The sequence below is a fragment of the Sarcophilus harrisii genome, chromosome 4 (assembly GCF_902635505.1).
Source record: "Sarcophilus harrisii chromosome 4, mSarHar1.11, whole genome shotgun sequence".
NCBI lineage: Eukaryota > Metazoa > Chordata > Mammalia > Dasyuromorphia > Dasyuridae > Sarcophilus > Sarcophilus harrisii.
This window is the reverse complement of record NC_045429.1, coordinates 190,795,954-190,817,206: the sequence shown is the minus strand read 5'-3', so window position 1 is coordinate 190,817,206 and position 21,253 is coordinate 190,795,954. Positions and strand designations below refer to the sequence as shown.

At 34.2% G+C, this 21,253-nt stretch overlaps 2 protein-coding genes across 5 annotated transcripts in view; one reads left to right on the top strand and one right to left on the bottom strand.

The window, feature by feature from the left end:
* The window catches only part of CDK19 (cyclin dependent kinase 19), a 208,353-nt gene that overhangs the window by 92,100 nt on the left and 95,000 nt on the right, over positions 1-21,253 (bottom strand). The window contains exon 1 of one of the 4 annotated variants that reach the window (XM_031964408.1): positions 17,780-17,856. The exons of the other annotated variants lie outside the window; for them this stretch is intronic. The gene's annotated coding sequence lies outside the window, so the exon portion shown is untranslated. Of the gene's footprint in view, positions 1-17,779; positions 17,857-21,253 lie in introns of those variants that run through there. 4 annotated transcript variants of the gene reach the window in all.
* Positions 12,953-21,253, top strand: part of LOC105750469 (DNA damage-inducible transcript 4 protein) — a 28,465-nt gene continuing 20,164 nt past the window's right edge. The window contains 1 exon segment of the mRNA XM_031967130.1: positions 12,953-13,115. Within this exon segment, the coding sequence (XP_031822990.1) occupies positions 12,953-13,115 (163 nt within the window).

Here is a 21,253-nt window from a genome sequence, read left to right as displayed (position 1 = left end):
TACATCTAACAGATTCCCTTCAATTTGACAAATATTTAAAAAGCACCTATGTACTAGACAAAGTATAAAGGCTTAAATTAAGCAAAACTAAAAATAACCCCTTCCCTTAAGGAGCTTTTTGGGTAAACACCCACAGAGAGGTAAAGATGAGGTCATTTCAATCTAATGACCCATAATTCCTTGCTGTTCCTCACACAGATACTAAATATCCTGATTCTAAGTGTTCTCACTAACTGGCTTTTCCCCCAATTCCACTAATCCTTTCCTCATTTCCACCTCTTGGCTTCCTTCAAATCTCAGGTCAAAGCTTCACCTTCTGCAAAAAGTATTTTCTAGTCCTCCTTAATTTTTTCCCTCTAAGATCACCCTACTAGTTTACATAAAATTAAGTCTATGTAAGAGATACAGGTTATTGATTGAATAAGATAGCCTGACTGGACAGGTGTTTCCATGTTATCTCCCCTATTAGACTGTGAGCTGCTGGAGAAAGACTATTTTTTACCTTTCTTTGTATCCCCAGTGCTTAGCAGATTGCCTGGCACATAGTAGGTGCTTAATAAAAGTAGTTATAACTGACTTGCAGATTGAGAGCCAGTTTGTGGGAGGCTTTGAATGTGATAATCAAAGTTCTGAAATCACAGATGATACATGCTTTTGTTTTTTTTCCTTTTTGCTGGCTCAACTATGAAATAAACAGTATAGCCTATGACAGGGGAAAGCATTGCATTGTCATATTCTAACTCTTGGCAAAATTACATTTCAACATTAACATTTTTAGTGGACTTTGACATTTCCTATTTTACAAATATTTGTTCAATATTTTATCACCTAAGTATAAATAAGCTTTGATCATTTCCAAAAAGAAGTTAAATATATTGCAATTTTTGCATGGCTCTATCTACTCATGCAGTGACATGATCCCTAATAGAAGCCTAAAGAAGAACATGCAATAAACATTCATGTTTCTCATTATTTCCCAAGGGCACCTAAACTTATTTGAAGGTATCTACTTGTAGGTTATCTTATTCAGCCACTAGCCTCTACCTTTTACTAGTCTATATGTAAGATAGTAGCTAAAGAACTTCACAAAAAAAGAACCTACCAGGATTTTAGTAAGCCATTTGAAAATTTTCTCATATCATACCTATAGAAAAGTTAGCTAACTGTGAATTGGATAAAAGTGGAGTTAAGTATATTCAGAAATAGTAAAGAGATGCTTGCCCTTGCTGAGGTACAAATTTTTGTCAGACCTGGACAAAGGCAGATAGCATGTTTATGCTATTTGTGTATGACAGCTAAAAAGGACAGCTAAACACACTAAATTTAGGGTACAACATGATACTGGGATTAAAAACCATTAGAGATATGGAGTCAGAAAACTGCAAAATATCAATTCTGCCACTGTGATGACCACGTATTTTAAAATCAGTTGGAGTCAGGAATTCAGGTTAAGGGAAAATCTTCAATCCTTATTCTTTTTGAGATGAAAGGGGATTAGCAATGTGTGCAGCTGCAACAAGACGCCAGCCAGCAGTCTCTCTCAGACTCTCTTCCTGCCCCTATGCTTCCACCCACCAAAATTGTCATTTTCTATACAACACATCAGGACTTGCACAAAGAGTAGGCGGGGGCCATTCTTTCTCTAAGCATATATATTAATAGAGTATGGTCCAATTACTATTTAGCCTCCCGTGCTTGGGGTCTCAGTGCATCAACTCGAGCTTCAGCCCACTACATGCCACCTACCTCATATGTAGTTTTGAACTTCAATATTTTTTTCTTTAAAATTAAAATATTAGATTAGACAGAGGGCTTCTCTGGGTCCTTCCATTTAGTCTTGTCAGGCTAAAACAGTAGGTCAGATCTAAGATGATGAAATTTAAAGGAGTAAATGTAAACACTGTTCTTGAATTCAAAAATAAAAATTTACATAGCACCTATTACATGTCAGGCACTATGCTAATCATTTTACAAGTATTATCTAATTTGATCCTCACAACAATGCTAGAAGAAGTAGATACTATTTATTAACCCCACTTCACACTTGAAGAAACTGAGATAAAATATAGTTTAAGTGGCTTATCAAGGGTCACCGCAAATGAATATCTGAGGCAAAGTTGGAATTTGAGTCTTCCTGAAACTAGGTACAGACCTCTATCCATCTCAGCACTGAATTTTTTTTTCTATTACATATGCCAACAAATTGAAAATATAAATGTCAGCAAATGTGAAAAAAAAAAGTCCCAATTCAGTGATGTGACACATGGATAAGTTCAGGCCTGGAATGACTTATAATGATTTAGAAAATAAAAATTAAACTATGGTTTTGGCAATGTGAAAATCTGGTGGTCCGTCAGCCAGCCCTCTCTACCACTAATGCCAACGTACACATTTCTCCTAAATTCCCTTTCCACCTTAGTATGGTGCCCTACATAGTATTGGCTTATAGTCCTAGATAAAATTCTACTGTGAAGATCGCGTATTTTAAAATCAGCAGGAGTCAGGAATTCAGGTTAGGGGAAAATGGTCACTCTTTATTCTCAGTGAAGAAGGATCGGAGGTGGAAGAGAATCGGCGATAGCAATGTGTGCAGCTGAGTCAAGAAGCTAGGTAGACCAGCAGCCACACAAGCAGCAGCTAGGAGTATGGAACCCAGGCCCAATCTCTCCCAGCTTCTCTTCCTGTCTCTCTCTGCCTCCACCCACCAAAATCGTCATTTCCTATACAACACATCAGGACTTGCAGGGAGAGTGGGCAGGGACCATTCTTTATCTAATCATGTATATTAATAGAGTATAGCCCAATTACTATTTAGCCTCACTTACTTGGGACCTCAGTGCATCAACTCAAACCTCAGCCCATTACATTCTACCTTCTACAAAAAGCTCTTCCTAATCTTTTAATTCTGGTGTGATTCCTCTGATTATTTTCTATTTTTCTTGTATATAGCTTGTTTGTACATATTTATTTGCATGTTTTCTCCCAAAATTAAATTGTGAACCCTTTGGAAACAAGGATCATCTTTTGCCTTTATTTGCATCCCAAGCACTTAGCACAGTGCCTGGCATATAGTAGGCATTTATTATTAGTATGTGGAAGTACCTGTTAGTAGAAATTTTCTATTTCTCTTTAAGTTGGTTGACATTCCTTACTTATAATGGATATAAATGAATTCTTTAAATCTTTTAAGCTCATAACTTGTAGAGTAAAAGATTTTGTTTCGTTATTTTCATTTGTCATCTTCTTCTTTCATGTAAAGCAAGTATTAGAAAAGGCAATGGATAAAAGTGCAATGTACAATGTTTTTATGTATAATTTGGGAGAACTATTGTTATGCCACAGTTCTCTTTTATTATCCTGATTCAGTTTCACTAACTATGCTGCCTCAGTTTTGCTAAACTGTCCTTCCTCAGTTTTCCCAATTGTTCTGCCTCAGTTTATAACTGCTCTGCTCAACCACACCTTCCTCCTAATCATGATGATCCAGATTAGGAGAAAGACCTTCTATCTTAGGCTACATCAGAATATTGGGTGCCTCTCCCCACTGTGTAATCCCAGTTATCAGATATTTCCCATGCCTCCCCTCACCCTGTCAGAGCCAGACTGTTAGTATCCACTCTCAGCACCTTGACTCTACCCCTTGTGTCTAAGTCACATGTATATATGTCATTAAGAACTCACATTGTTTGCTGGATTCTTGGAAATGATAGTCTCATTCAGCCCTGGGACCAAACCACGGATCCATTGGGTCCCAGTAAATCTCTCTCCCCCTTTCAAATAAAATATTAAATACTCTCTAATAGCTATCTTGCTTCAGTTCCAAAAAAAAAAAAAAAAAAAAAAAAAATACCAAAGGGTTTTAGTTAACTTTAGGCTCAGTGCAAATCAACAGTCCAGACATGGCAATCAAAAAAGGAAATACAACTTAAGGCTGCATTTAAAAAAACATAAAGTTTGGGTACTATAGTCCTAAAAGGGTCCTGATAAACAAGAGTACTTATTGAAGATAATCAAAATAAAATAAAAACACAAAATTTGAAAGATCTTGGCCTGAACAAGAAAAATACAGAGACAAGACTGCTGTCTTCAGGTATCTGATGTCAGACAGAAACAGGATTAAATTTATTTTATTTTATAAATTTATAAATTTTATTTTATCTTGTCCCAAAAGGCAAAATGAGGGTCCAAGAATAAAAAATAAAGAAAAAGTGATTTTCACTGAAGGAAAAATGTCCTTATCAAAACTGTCAATGGTTTACTTGAATTTATTCATCTCCCTATTCCTGAAAGTCTTCAAGTTTAGGTTGGATAACTACTTTTTGACAATGTAAAGAAGATTCTTGTTTAGATATATAGTTTGGCCTAGATTACACCTCAAGCACTTCCAACTCTAGGAATCTATAACTCTATTACTCAATTTAAGATTAAAGATTGTTTAAAAGTTTCTACAAGAATCCTTTGGGAAGCTAACTCAAATTCAGAAGATTTATAAAATAGAATCATCCAGAAGGTTTTGAGGGTTTTTTTAAATATATTTCCTTCCCCATCAGTGCTGCTTTGCTCTTATATTATCTAGAATCTCTACAATTCCACTTTCCTCACAGTCTCCTTTAAATTAATCAATCTTTTGTCTTTCCCTTTCCTGTTCTCGTTGTTTTATTTCTCTCTCTCACTCTCTCTCTCTCTCTCTCTCTCATACACACACACACACACACACATATCTTACTGAGACACATGCAAAATTCTTTATTGGATTTATAAGCAATTGAAAAGGTTTTGCACAAACAAAATTATACAGTTAAAATTAAAAGGGCAACAGTTCAATGAACAAGCTATACAAAAATATAAGAATAAAAGATATTCTTTAATAAAGATCTGAAAAATATGAAAAAGTTGTCAGAAGAAAAAATGCAAGCTACCAAAAAAAAAAAAAAAAAATCATCCAAATAAGTAAAAGAAAATATTTGCGGATGGAGCTATGAATTGACCCAACATTCTGAGAAGTGTTTTGAAACATGTCTAAAATTCACTAAACTATGCATATCTTTTGTCCCCAAAGGAATCAAAGAAAGTGAAAAGGAATCTAAACATGTAAATATTTATAGCAATTCTTTTTGTAGTAACCAAGAAATAGAAATGAGATGGGTGCCTATAAATTAGGAAATGGTTGAATAAATTGTGGATGCATCTAATAAAATATTACAAAAGAAAAAATCGTGAAAGGGATGGTTTCCAAGAAATCTGGAACCATAATATGAACTTGATTGGGGAGGGTGGGTGGGGAAGAGAGGCAGACAGAGAGAGTGAATAAGACCCCAGCAAAAGGTCATGTTTCTTCTAGTTACTACAGGGTCTAGGTGGGCCACAGGGCCCTCAGGGGCATTGACAAGAGGAGGCTTTTGTTGAATTTAAATTTCCCCTTTGTTTCAAGGAGAAAACAAGACAATTTTAGCAGTTATTCTACATAGAATTTTTACAGTTAAGTGACTGCTCACAATCATTTTGGCAGATGGGTTCAATTATTATCACCTTACAGAAAGTAGGGGCCTATATTGCTACTGGAATACAAGAGTGGGGTTCTCCCTATTTTCAAACTCTCTTAACAGATTACAAAAGATACAACTGCCTACTTAATATATTTTTCCAACTGAAACGTAGAAAGTAGACTAGAAAGACAGGCTGGTTGACTACCCCACTCATACTGCCACATTAGTTGGTGCCAGGAACACCCAGACTTTCCCAGGCTGATGAGAGCAAAAGGGCTGGTGCCTAGATCTCCCTTAAACTATATCTGCGCCTCCTCCAAAATCCACTGAAGAGGAGAGGAGATACAAGGTTCTCAAATGGAGAGTCCCCCATCTAGAGAGAAGTGGTTGGTCAGGGTTCAGGGGTTCTAAATAAGTAGGGTGAGGGGGCCCTTAAATTTCCCCTAGTCTATCCACAGAATCTTAGGGTGTTGATGGTAAGGGAGTGAGCTTACCTTAAATTAGAGAGGGTCAGCAGAAGGGGGGGGGGGGGGGGAGAGAGAAAGAGGAGGAGAGAGGTAATTCCTGGAATTACCCCACAGTCCCAGGAGTTCTTTCCTGAAATCTCAAATTGACTAATTGCCCATCTCCTTAATGATTAAACATAAAAACTCCACAATTTGCTAAGCTGTTTTAATCATCTAGCTTTATTTCTATAACTGCAATTTGGCCAGTATTGGGACCACAGAAGGGCTTTTTCTCTTTTTTCCCCTAAGGTGTAAGGTAGTAATGCTAATAAATCCTTCCCAATGTTCTCACTAATTGCAGCCCTCAGAAGTTTCCTTGTAGGGCTGTATTTAAATCTTCCCAAGGTAATAGAATTTAACTCATACAATACAGACACTATGCAAACAGAGACTACTGTGCTTTTTTTAAGTTTAGAAATGGACTCCCATCTTTGCCACACACTGAAAAAAGTTTCTATTCCTATAGCAATGTGTCTCCACTGGATATGTCCTAGGGAAACAAAAAGTGACAAGTGTTGCCAAAGGAAAGTATGCCAAAAGATGGGCCCAGTCAAGAGAAATATAGTGAGCATGGTAATTACAGAAACTCACACAACCCAATAAGCCTTCCTATAAGTCCAGGGTCCTCCCAGCTATAGAAGAACAAAGGGAAATGGGGCTTACCTTGAAATGAAGTGAGTAAATTCAGATTCTCCCCATATGAAGCCACCAAATGATGGGGCATGGAATGTAGACAAACTGAACTCCAGAATTATACTGGGGTTCCAAAACTCTCCCCATATGGGCTACCAAATGTTGTGGAGCAGGGATTGGAACCAAAAAAATATAATGAAGTTTCAGGTTGGTGTTGCAAAGGTTTAGACCATCAAACTGAGAAGCAAATATTTTATTATGGTCCTGACAACGGGCTAGTTTCCAAGAGATTTTTAGTCATTGAGAGGGAAAAGTTGGGCTAAGTTTCCTAACAGAACTCACCATTAATAAGGAGGAAGACACCATTAAAGCAGACTAAATCCCAATAAACTAGTTCTATAATAAAGGGAAAGACACCATGAGTCAGGCAAAGTTTCTAGAGAACTTGCTGCCATAAAGTGGATAGTTCTTAATGAACCCACAAAGAAGTAATGGTACCAGTAGGTTCTTTTATAAGAGAACAATAACTAAGGGGACTGACATAACTTGGCCTTCTGACTAGATACAGTAACAGTGGGGTTACTAATCAATGCAAGGAATTCCAATATAGTCTTGTCAATGTTTCTCCCTACTTGCCTCAGGAACTAGCTTATGGGAATTCAACTAGGCAAGGCCCATTGTAACAAAGGCCCACATAAATTCAAAGGCATTCTCCTGTTAATGCCCTTCCCCCTACAGCCTACCTAGACACTGGGCTACTAGCAGGGACATAGCCTTTTGCTGGGGTGTTATTCACCCCATCCCACTCATTAAGCTGATGCAGAGTAAAGTAACCAGAACCAGAGAACAGTCTATACAACAATAACAACAACAACAACAACAACAAAAAAAAAAAAAAAAAAAACCCAAAAACTTTCAAATGAGAACTCTGTTCACAATTTCTCCAGTTATTTCTCCAGTATTAAGCACCAAAGGAGACAAAATAAGAACTGAATGCATACTTCTTCAATCATCTACTCCAGTTTAACTTATTGTAATCCAATCAAGCCATTTCCACCTCTTCATGATCCTGTGGGCCAAGTTTTCTGAATAAAGATACTGAAATAGTTTGCCTTTTTCTTCTCCAGTAGATTGCAGTAAACCTAGATAGCCCAAGGTCACAAAGGTTAAATATTTAAAGCTGAATTTGAACTCAGGTCTGCCAATCTTCTTTCTATAGAATCACCTAGTTATCTCCACCTCATGCATATAGGCAGTTCTAATTAATCTCTATGCTTTACTGGATAGTTAAAAAAAAAAAACCCTTCCTTTTTTTGAGCAAAGAAAGCAAAGGAAGGCTCCATTAATTTCCATTAAATTTCAAAATTTGTGAGTTATTTTTGAATGAGGAAATATTTAATATTAAATAATGTATAATTACAATATGATTGGAAAAGGGCATAAACCAAATGTCCAAGTGAAATTTAAATTAAATTTCAGAAGAGTGGACTTAATATTGTCCAGTTATATACAAACAATACAAAATGAAAATAATTTGAGGGCATATCATTTCAGTTATATTGCAAACTTACAGCAGATGGAGTATACTTGCACATGCGCCCCCCCCCCTTCCCTCCCTCCCTCTTCTCTCCCTCCTTCTCTCTCTCTTTCCTTCTGCCCCCCTTCCTTGTCCCTCCGCCTCTTTCTGGTCTAAGTATTACTGACTGCTGAAGATGAGTACAGGACCCTTGAGGAAAATAGGCCAAGAAGATACAAGATATAGGTTTCTTTGCTTAGAGAAAAAGGATAGTATCACTGAGGCCAAAAACTTCTATCAATTTAGATGGAAAACCTCTTCTGTGTAATAATGCATAAAAATATTTTTAGTTAGCATAAAAAACCAAATATCTTTCATTAACAGAAAAAAAAACTACTATATTTCAACTGAATTGAGCAAATCTGTATATCAGATAAAAAATAAAATCCCGTAATGGTTTTAGTTAATAAATTACAAGATACAAAGCTACTATGAGTACATTACAAAATATTGTTATGCAAATATGCTAAAATAACAAGTAAAAGACTGGATTAAGAAAAACTGTTCATAAGTAATATATCAGCTTTTCATACACTATTATTGTAACCAGCAAAGTACATATAAAGAAAAGAAAACTACATCAATTTGTTCATTAACAAACAATAACAGTATGGTGATATATTTATATTTAATTTTCATTTCAAGAAAGCTGAAGAAAAACATGGGGGAAAAAACAATATCCAATTCTTTAAGTAATTAGTATCCTCACAAAAATAATATCACCAACATTGAATTCTATTTTTATATCCCATTCATCACACTAAAAAAAATAATCACACTACGATAATGAACTATTTAATCAGTTATACTACACAAGATACTCAAGCATTACTTTAATGACTGATTTTAACTTCCAAAAACATAATGAGAAAATATCTGATCTGGCATAAATTTTTTCCATTTCAATTCAACAACTATCTTTTATGCAACTACTATATGCAACCTTCATACATAATAACCAAGTTCCTAAGCAAAAAGACTTCCAAAAGCAGCTTCCTGAAAGGACATGGGAAAGCAAATATAGTAATGGCAAAGCTTCTCAGCACTATACAGAACCAGGTAACCACAGACAAAAACAAAATAGTCCCTGCTCTCAATGAGCTTACATTCTAATGAACAAAAAACAAATACACAAATAAATAAATGCTATAAGGAAGAAATACTAACTGCATGGAGTGAAGGAATAATTAAAATTTTGTGGTTTTTTGTGAATGTGCATATATATGCATTTTTGTTTGTGGAGCACCAGACCTGGAGTGAGGATAAAAACGATTTCAGTTTATGCCTTCAACACCAAATACTTTCCATATAGGTAACATGAGCAAATCATTTCATCTCTCAGATTTTCAGTTTCCTCATCTGTAAAATGAAGATAATAACAACTGTAGTATTTACTTCACAAGTTTGCTGTAGGATCAATAAGGAATATAAAGGTCAGTTACGACTGTTATTGCTGTGACTTATAATTATGAGATGAAGAAAGCAATATTGCAAAAGCCAAGGAATGAAAAAGAAAAAAGGATTAAAGACTTCCTCCCAAAATACAGATGGCAAAGCAGGGTTAGTGAATGTTGGAGGGCCATATAAGAGCTGAGAAATCATTTGGTCTGGCTCTGCAAAGCGACCACAGGTGATAACAACCTCCCATTGCTAGAGTTCTTTGAATTAATTTTGTAGGGACTTATATGTTATAAATATCCAAATAAGCCTTGGCAGGGGAAAAAAAAAAAAAAAAGGCTTCCTATCCCTGTTATAAAAGAAGGAAAGGAACTCAGATCTTAGTGTTAGTAGCAAAGTTCTCTCTACCTAGAGAGAAGAGTGTGGTAGAGTCAGAAATTAGAAGAGCTATAAGACAATAATTTAAAACAATGAGAAAGTCAGAAGTTTTTTAAGGATAGTATGTATAGAACTGTAAAAAAAAAAAAAAAAAAAAAGAAGCTCAAAAAACTGGGTCAACTTTCTCAAGAAAAAAAAGGGAATCTACTGAGAGGAAGATGTGGTATGATTATGGGGAGATTAAAAAAATTCAATACAGCTGTTGTGAGGAACATGTCAGAGAGTAAATGAGGAAAAAATAAAAGCATTCCTATGTATTATCAGGAGTCTGGTTAAGATAACATCAAGTTGAAGTGAATCCAGTCAATACTAATTATGGAACATGTTTCAGCAGCATACAGCAATATAGGAGCTTAGAAATGGTGGTGCAAACAAGGGTTCAAAGTTTGGCAATATAACAAAAAATGGATAAAAGGGAAAGAAATTCAAGGGCAGAGATAAGTTTATGATTATGCTTGTCAACTAAATACCCAAAGGTGATGAGAAGAGACTAATTCCAATAGAGAAGTAATGATCTGGATTCTCTCCATTTATGAAGCTAACCTTCTCATTTATGTCTTCACTGTTCATCTACAAAGTGTAAAAGCCTTCTAAATGATTTCCCTACCTCAAGCTTGTTCCCACTTCATTCAGCTTCCAAAGTGATTACAAAATTGGCCTAACCATGCTACCTTCTACCCAAAGAGTCCCAAAGAGTTCCTCATTACCTCCAGAATCAAATAAAAACTCCACCAGACACTTAAATATCTTCACACCTACCTTTCTTCCTACCTTTCTTAGATGTGAGCCAACAACACTACTACTTTGAGTTTTGTTTCTGCTCAAATCCTTTTTCTAAATAAAGTCTCCCCAGCCACTAATGCTTTCCACTTACAGACAACCTTTCGTATATATGTGTATATGTATGTGTGTGTGTGTGTGTGTATATGTATCTTGCATTTTAAACATTTATCCCCATTAGAACACATACTCAGTGCCTTGAACATAATAAGCTCTTAATAAATAATTAGTGACTGACTGAGAAAGGAGAAGAGAGACAAGGGTACTTAAGAGGACACCAATATGTATACTAAAATACCCAAGTAAAGTGAGTAAACGTAGTGGGTGAAGTCATAATGATGGAATGAGAGAAAGCATTTTTGCCTAACTCACTGAGCACACCTACTAGAAACCAAGGTAACAACCTAGAAAATGCATTAGGATCTAATTCTGATCCCAAAACCCAGAAAAAGTCACTGTGCTATTTTTCCAGACCAGGGCAACCTGGCAAGACAGACAAAAAAGGTTTGCAAACATTGGGTTACAAGAGAGGGACTGACCAGGAGCAAAGGCAGGAATGAAGACCAGAATACCAAGGGGGAAAAAAAAGATATCTCAGGGGATCCCTGAATTAGCACTAAGAAGCAAGATAAGATGCCATCTGCCAACACTGTCTCATATTACCTAGTTCTGGGTCACAGATTCATGGTGAAAAAGAGCAGTCACAAAGGGATAAAGTGCTGACTCAGTTCTAATCTTTAGCCTCACTGTGGCAGGTAAAAGATGAAATGACTGAAGAAACAAAAGGTTCAATCTTCTAAGCATATTGATTTATTAAGCAATACATGTGGCAACTGCCAGACCAACTGGGACTAGACTTCCTCAGCTTAGGTACAAAAACAGAAATATTTATATATTAAGAACAAATAAATAAGGCCAATAAAAGATTAGGGAAACATTTCTAATTGGATGAAAGATTCTAAGAAAGGTTCTAAGTTGGAAGAGAGAGAGTAAATAGGTACAACTCTTTGAAATCAGAATAAGGTGTCATACCCCATATATCTGTAATAATCAAAGGAACATGAAAACAATAACTGATTGATGAATATAAGGTCAATTTCCAGAGACATATTTATAGGTTGCTTGAAATGTACAATTATGAGAAAACTTTGTGCATTAATCTCTGGATTCAACCAATACAACCTAGGTTCTTAGTAAAGGGTCTTTAAATGGTAGGTAGAGATGATCCAACTTTCCAGCAATGCAGGGCTAGGATCAAACAATGTAAACAATGTAAGGAGGCTTCTCCCCAATTCTCATAATTAAAGTTTTTTCACAAGACAAAAATTGAACTAGATCTATAACTAAATAGAAAGGTTCCAGAACCAAGTCCCAAGAACCACAAAAGTCAGTGTGATTCACTCAATTCCTACAAATAGCCATCTGGACCAGTTCTGATGGATCAGGCCATCCTCAGCAACGAGATCAACCAAATCATTTCTAATGGAGCAGTAATGAACTGAACTAGCTATACCCAGAAAAAGAACTCTGGGAGATGACTAAAAACCATTACATTGAATTCCCAATCCCTATATTTATGCACACCTGCATTTTTGATTTCCTTCACAAGCTAATTGTACAATAATTCAGAGTCTGATTCTTTTTGTACAGCAAAATAATGTTTTGGTCATGTATACTTATTGTGTATCTAAGTTATATTTTAATATATTTAACATCTACTGGTCATCCTGCCATTTAGGGGAGGGGGTGGGGGGGGGTAAAGAGGTGAAAAATTGGAACAAGAGGTTTGGCAATTGTTAATGCTGTAAAGTTACCCATGTATATATCCTGTAAATAAAAGGCTATTAAATAAAAAATAAATAAATAAATAAATAAAAAACAAATAGCCATCTGCTATATTAATCCCCTCAATACCCGCATTACACACAAGCCTGCATTGGAATAACCAGGGTGGGAAACTAAGACCCAAGAGAAGTCAGTTCACAGCTGTTCTGAACCTGCACAATTTCTTTGTGAGCCAACAGTGACTGAATCCAGAAGCAGTCTACTGAAACTCAATTACATAATAAGCTAACAGAAAGAAATTCAGGTCAGGCATTTGAAGAGTTCATACCAGAAGGGCAGTAAACTTCTCCATGGATCGCACAACTGTGGTAGTTATGAAAGCAGCAAGACATAAAAGACAAAAGCTCAGAATACACCTTCCCCCTGAAAGGAAAACCCAACACTACCACAAAGTCCAGAAGCAGTCTGGAAAAATGAGGAAAGAGAAAAATACTCAATCACAAAAAGATGACGGTAAAGACCCAAACATAGAAGACAATGACATCTACAAAGCCCCCAAAGTAAAATGCAGAATGGACACAAGCCCATCATGAATTCTTAGAAGAGGCAAAAAAAAAAAAAAAAAAAGATTTTTTATTTTGTTTCCTGGATTTATAAATAGTATTTTTTTTTCTAATTACATGAAAAAACAATTTTTAATGTTCAATTTTTGTAAAATTGAGTTTCTTCTCCCCTAAGACAATGGGCAGTTTGATAAATTATATATGTGCTATCATGTAAAAATAAACAATATTAGTCATATTGTGAAAGAAAAGGAAAAAACATTAAAAAATAAAACAGAAATAATGTGCTTTTATCTGCATTTAGACTATCACATCTTTCTCCAGATATGGATAGAATTTTCTATCATGAATCCTTTGGAACTTCATTGGATCATTGTATTGCTGAGAAAAACTAAATCAATCAAAGTTGATCACTGCACAATATTGCTGTTACTGTGTACAATGTCCTATATATTCTCTTTACATCAATTCATGTACGTAAAAGAGTTTCTTTTGTTTTTTTTTGCTGAGGCAATCAGGGGTAAGTGACTTGCCCAGGGTCACACAGCTAGCAAGTGTAAGTGTCTGAGACTCAGATCCTCCTGACTTCAGGGATGGTGTTCTATCTACTGTGCCACCTAGCTACCCCAAGAGTTTTTTTTAAAAAAGAATAGAACAGATTACTTTAAAAATTAAAAGAACACTAGAGGAAAAAATGGGTAAAAAAAATTAGAGCTGCAAGAAAGATAAGAAAAGAGTTATTAATAACTTGGTAAAAGGGATACAAAACCTTACAAAAAATATATAAATCTTTTAAATTAGAATTGGTCAAACAGAAGTTAACAACTCTAGAAAGCATAAATAATAAAACAAAGTCAAACGAGAGTAAGGGATCGAGAAAACTGTTAAGTCAGGTTCTACTGAATTTCCTAAGAAGAATGTGAACTCCTTTGAGGGCAGAGAAAGCTTTTCCCATTTTTTTAAACTTCAGAACTTAGCTTCAGAAATAATGCATTTAATGAAAGCATATTGACTGTTGCCGAAAAAGGAAAAAGAATGACCTTGAAACAAGTAAGCTACCACAAAAATTACATGAACTGAACAACAGAAATGTAGTAAATCTCAAAGGAAGTGAAGTTGCTAAGTGGCAGAGAGAAAAACTGGAAGTTTGGTCCAATATTGAGGAGGTTAAGAAGAAAGATTGGACCAGCGACAGAGAATTGAAGACAAAACATGGAGTACAATATATAATCTATATTGGATTGTCTTGAAATGGGATGAGTTAAGGGAGGGAGGGAAGAATATTTAGAACGCAAAAGTCTTACAAAAATAAATGATGAAAATTATCTTTACATGTATTTGGAAAAATAAAATACTAGTGGAAAAAAAGAAAATACAGGATTTTCTGGGGTGAGTCACATTTCTGAGAATGCAAAAGATAGGAAAGAATAAGAGAACAAGGGAAAAAGAGAAATTTGTTAAGACACCAAAGTAGAATAGGCAATGGTACTGTCCTGTTAAACTGACATTGAGGGTGTTAGTAATAAAAGAAGAAAAAAAGCAAGACCAAAAACTATGAAAAATAAGTAAAATAGGAAAAACAAACAACAAAACACAAAACAAAAGCAAACCAAAAAACCACACATAATTACTAAAAAAGACTAAATAAAGTTTTGAATAGACATTAGTAGATTTGGAGCTGGAAGGAACCTCAGGGACTATTTAGTCCAAATATGATGCTTTATAAATGTGTAAACTAAGGGGCATGATACCTTAAATGTCTTGGCCAAGGTCACACAAGTGACAAATAGAAGATTAGAACCTAAGTCTTCCAGGAAATCTGCTCTGTTTCTAAAACAGCACTTTCTTGGGGCTCAAATCCTAAATCAAAAAATTAAAGAACTATTTGGAATACTTTATTATGATATAAATTATACATACTTTTTAAGTTCAATGGAATTAGCCAAAGGTGAAATCAAATTTTAGTGTATATTCTAAAAGATTCAGCTATTTGTCCAATCAAAATCATCACTCTTTTTGTACCATTAAATTCAGTGGTTAATACAACAATGAGATGGAATTAACTAAAATGCAAATTAAAACAGCTCCAAGATGCTTTCTCACCTTCAGCAGATAAGCAAATGGAATAAAAAAAGGAAATTACAATTATTGTATGAAAGCCACACCAACAAAACCATTACTGGTCAATTACTTCAATAATTATATAAAACAATTTGGAATTATATCCAACACTCACTAAAATTTGCAGAACCTTTGACCCAGTGACATAGTACTATAATGAATAAATCTACCTGAGAATCAGCATTCCTTACTTATATTATTCCTTTTATAACTTCTGATTCCATAGATTTCATAACATGTTTTTGTTTCCTTTTTTCCCCCAAAAAAGTTGGAGTTAGTTGGATAGTGACTGAAAAAAGTTAAAGCTGACAGGTCTAAAGCAAATAAAGAATTTCCTATACATATAAAGTACTAAAAATAGTTTTACTTATTGATAAAAGGATTTTAAAATACTTTTAACAATGTTCAATATTAATACAACATATCACAGAAATTTTGCAATTATTTCCATTTTTTAAAAATGAATTTAAATGCACAAAATATCCTAACATTTTTGTGACTATCTCCATTTAAGGACCTTTATTTGCCCATTTATTCTCATTCTCTCTTTTTTAAAAATATGTTAATTAGTCATAGTCTTCTGGTCCTTTTTCTTTCCTTCCTTCTCTTTATTTTAGGATTATTTCATACACGTCTTCCTAATTCTCTATTTCCTTGTATTTGTCAACATCTTAAGTATATTAAAATATTCCATTACATGAATGTATTACAATATTTAGCCATTCCTTTATTCCATTTAGATAATTTAAAATTTGCAATTATAAAAAATGATGAAGACAATCTTGATAATCTCATTTAAATTCAACATTATAGCATAAAACTATTTTTATGTCTCAAAATAACTTTCAATAATTTCATAAGTATTTGCTGTTCTCTCCTCCAATGGTAGAAATTTGTTTGAATCATTCTCTTTTTCCTCTGTATGAGCATTCTACCTTGTAGGATCTTAATTCTACAGATAGTAAATTCTTGAAAGACAGAAAATTCACTTTTAAATCTTTTTATTCCAAGTTTACCATGTTCTTTGCACATAAGCAGACATTTAATGTCTAATTGAACTCTGAATAACTCCATTTTAAAACTATAGAACCTATTCAATGTGGACATATTATATAAAGATTTACCTATTGGTTAGCATCTAGTCTGTTTCTGAAATCCCATGAACATTCCTAAAAGTACAGAACAGAATAAAAATATAAATTAATCTGACAAAAAATTTTCAAGATGAATGACCTAAGATTGCCTAAAAAACAGTACAGACATTAGGAACACTAAATTTATGCATTCCTATAAATAAACAAACAAAAGGAATAGTTTCTAACCAGAAATTCAGTTCTCTTGTTTTTCCATAGAACTATGTAATGATACAAGTTAAAACACAGCTCTACATGTATCCTGGGCCTATCCAGATGTGGGTGTGCTTCAAAGTATAATTCTCCATGCAGGAATGCATTTCAATTATATCTGCTTATGATTAAGGCATAATACTTTGGCCTTCATTTTATATAATTTTATTACTCAGAGAAATGTCTGCACAATTCTTAAACCAGTCTTGAAATTTTATGATACATGTGCCATAAATCTTTCATCCACTTAACATGATTCACTTTTTGAATCCTTTGTTAGTAAGGAATAGACAAAGGAAAAAAAAAATCTCCATTTTTAGTTTAGATAACCAAGTGATTTTATAATACTACATGAACCAGAACTTCTACTGCCTTGGTATTTCAAAGAGTTACAACTGGCTTTTTTCTTCAAACATTCTAAATTTGTCTTTTAAAATGAGCAAAAATGAAAATTTTAGGGCTGCAATTAATTTGGAACTGAAAATTAAAGGATATCAGAATATCACAATAGAACTCTGTATATCAAAATAAATTTTAGAGCACATAGAGATTTTGAAGACCATCAAGTTTAACCCCTTCATTTTACAGATGAAGAAACTAAGCCCCAGACAGACTATATGGATAACTTCTCAAAAACCATTTTTTCAATAAGTGGCAGTCAGGACTCTAATTTAAATCTCTTAATTCTCACTTCAATACTCTTTCAATTATATTGAAATTTCTGAACATAGAAAATCAGATTCGTTCTGAAGTTTCTACATAATTTCATAATCTGTATAAAGGTATATTCTAACAGCCCTTTACATAACAAAGCAAAAAAATAAATCTAAACCTAATCTGAAACAATTCTATTTACATTCAGGAATTATTCATTACCATTCCTACCCAAACCATATCAAGATTCCCTAAAGTAAGCCATCAATATCACAAAAAATTGGCAAAATTAATCCAACATTAAGATTACAACTTATTAAGATTACAACTAGGAAAAGAAGGGCTATGAAAAGAATAACTTTTAGCTTGAAAAACTGAATCCAAGGACCTATAGTTCTGAATGGCTCAGTTGTATGGTCCTTCATAATTGGCTTCTGTAAAGCACAAGACAATCTTATGAGAGCCTATCTCCTCCGGCTCTATAGTAACTCACCTGGGAGTCATTTTTGTATCCTCTGGGAGGAGCTCTGAGTCCATGCTGCTCTAGCACAGCGAACCCCTGCTGGCTTCCCCTTTAGGATCAGGATCCAAGTATGAGAAGCAACTCTGAACAGAACCCTGGTGTTCATCAGTCATAAGACAGATCAGCTCTAAATAGAAATACAATATAGATGTCACCCCCAAAACATATAATACATGAATCTAAAACTAAAAAGTATTAGACTTCATTTCACCATTAAGTTAAAACACTGCACACACAAAACAAAAGAAGGAAAGCCACAACTGACTTCTATTTATCAATGTCCACAATATTTTAAAGAGAAACATTATATCTTTATATTAGAAGCTAGTTACAAAAAAAATTAAAGGGAGGGGGGGGCGGGGTAATAACTTTTTTTTTTGATAAGGCAATTGGAGTTAAGTGACTTGCCCAGGGTCACACAGCTAGAAATTAAGTGTCTGACCTAGCTACCCTGGGAATAACTTTTTAAAAAAATTTTTCTATGTAAGAAATCTATGTCAAAGAGCCACCTCACTGATGTCCTGATGTTATCTACAGTATGGAGATAAAGACAGCTTTGTGTGTGTGTGTGTGTGTGTGTGTGTGTACATACACACATACACAATAGCAGTGGATTGAGACTTCACAGGAATAGGCAATTTGGTCCACCAATACAGGTCAGCATCTTCTCTGCAACTAATGTCTTTTGAGAGCTGCCCTAGGGTTGTTCATGTGAAGGACTGGCCAAGAGTTGCATGACTAGTATTTGCCGGACTTCCTGATTCAGAGGAAACTTTCTACCAACTATTTAGTTTCCTTATATACATATATTTGTTTAAATAAAAAGATGCAGTGCTCACAACTGTCCATAAGAATGGGTCAGGAAATTCATTATTATTTTTCTATCATTAGCTGAGCTTTTTACATCTAATAACTTGTTAAAAGCAAGGGCTTCTGATTTGATTACATTATTTAGTAAACGAAAGGGTAGTTTAGATTTCACAAGTACACTTTAATTATACAAGTCTTTCATTTTATATCTCAGCATGAAGACTTTACTTAAATTAAGCTTCAGCAAGATTCTCTAGGCCGTTACAGGAGCTCTCAGGTTACAGGAATCTCAGATTCCAAGGCTCAGGGCAAATCATGCCATGAGTTCATTTCTTGTCCCAATTAAAACATTTCTGGCAAATTCAAATGAACATTAAGAGCAATTCTGGAGAAATATCACAAAAACAAAAAGGAATGAAAGATTTACATACAAAATGCTAAATAAAAACATGTATTTGGCTCTATTCTTTGCTGTGGACATCATCAGCCAATGTCTGATCTCTAGTTCTATGTACACATGCATGAAAGAATGAAGTTTAATATAATAATAATAATAATACAAGCAGCTATTCTCCAAAAAGATTTTAACACAACCGCCAGTTTAAAATTCCTTTTTTCTTTCTACTGAAATATACTAGAACTCAATCCTAGACAGAGGTTCTTTTAGTATTTCAGAATCCCTTGGATGCGATCCAAGAAGAACTTGACTTCTACTGGCTTTTTGCTCTTAACTAAACAATGTGTTATTGACTTTCTGATATATTTCCATCAAAATTACTTATTTTGTGGTGTTTTTAACTAAGTGTTTTGTGGTGTTTTTAACTAAATGTTAAAAAAAAAAAAAAACTAAAGCTCTTTGGTTTAGAAATGCTTTGAAGGAAGAGGTTTAAAACTTCACCTAACTTAATAAAAGTAATGTAAAAAATCTTAGGGGTTAGTTTCCTATTTACCTTTAAAAAGGAGCTTCCTCCTTCCCTAATTACAATTCATTGCTTTTTCAGTCAGTAATAGGAATTTCAGTCTATTTCTTACTATTCAGTCTCTCCCACAATAAAAGATAACCTACAAATGGATTCCTATTTAAGACAATTTCATATTAAGGTAAATCATTAGTAAGACAAAAACTGACTCCTCTCTCGCTTAGGTTTTCATGAGTATTAAAAATGAAAGTACACTGGACTCAGGATCTAAAACACTGGAGAGGAACAGGATCACTCTACCATAAATCAAGAGGGAAGCATACTTTCATTTCAATTTCATTGAAATGAATTTCATGAATTTCACAATTTCATACAGAATTTCAAAAGATCTTCTCTTTTTAAAAAGTGATTGTCACTATCAGTCAACTTCAAATCTTTGTAAAATTTACTTACAAACTTTAAAAAACATTACTAGGCTATAAACCCCAAACAAAGGAAAAATTTTTTAAAAACCCAATATAATTCCTGAAGTATGTTTTGTTTATAAATATTTTAATTTCAAGCTCCTAAAATAGTCTGGCATCATTCAATGGCATTCTTCACTAACAAAAGCAAGTTAAATTTACTAAGAAGTATATTATTCTCAAAAGAAGGAAATGAAACAATGCTAATTGTGTTTTAAATCCTTGGAACTTATTAAAAATAACCTGTATAAACAACGTTGTGGGTTTTGAGATTAGAATAAGTGGAAGAAGAATAAAAAAAAATCATGGCAATTAATTAGATTTTTATGTGTATAGCTTCTTAACTGCTATGATATGACAAAATCTAAGAAGTAGAACATGAGAAAGGGACCTTCAAGGAAAATTCAGATCATCTCAAATATAGTAATAATCTTGGAGAAAGGATAATATAAACTTTACAAAAGCAGATGGGAAAATTTGATGAAGTCAAGCCAAGGTTTTTCATAAAAGTTTGGAGCAGAGACCAAGACAACCTAACTAAAATGGTTCAGAAGGAGAAGCTAAATTAATTAGTGAAATATAATTATAATAGCACAATTCAAATTGGTCTTTAGGATTTTTTTTACTTTATTGCTTTAAAAAAACTTTAATAAAAATGTTTTGACAAAACAAGCACCTCTCAATAAACCTTCAAAGTAACTTCCCTTTAGAATTGTTTTGCTTTGTTAAGCAAAATAATCTTAAACAGCAATTATGACTAGGAACTTTCTACCGTTTACTCATAACAAAAATCAAAGAAGTGTGTTCTAATTACACCTATAACCAATATTGGACAATGAACTCTCTTGTTTTCAGTATTACTTTCATTTACATCATTATTGTTATTGTGTGTAGAGGGTCCAGACTCTGAAAAGGTATACTTGAACCAAGGACAGCAGCATACTTAATTAAGCACCTACTCTGTGTGAAATAATAGTTCTCTAAACATATACTTAATGTAATGGTGATGTAATGGTGATGTAATGGGCAGTTGGCACATGCTCAGTGTGCTGTAGTGAGGTATTTAAGGGAGTCTCGGACACAGAAGTCTCTCTCAGACACAGAAGTCTCTCTCAGCAACAGACTCCAGATTCCAGCTTCCAAACTCCAAACTCTTTGATCAGCCTCCTGGTGGTCCTCCTGCCTTCATCACTTCTCCACTAAAACTAAGAACTCTGACTGATCCAGAGAGCTAGACCAGACATAACCAT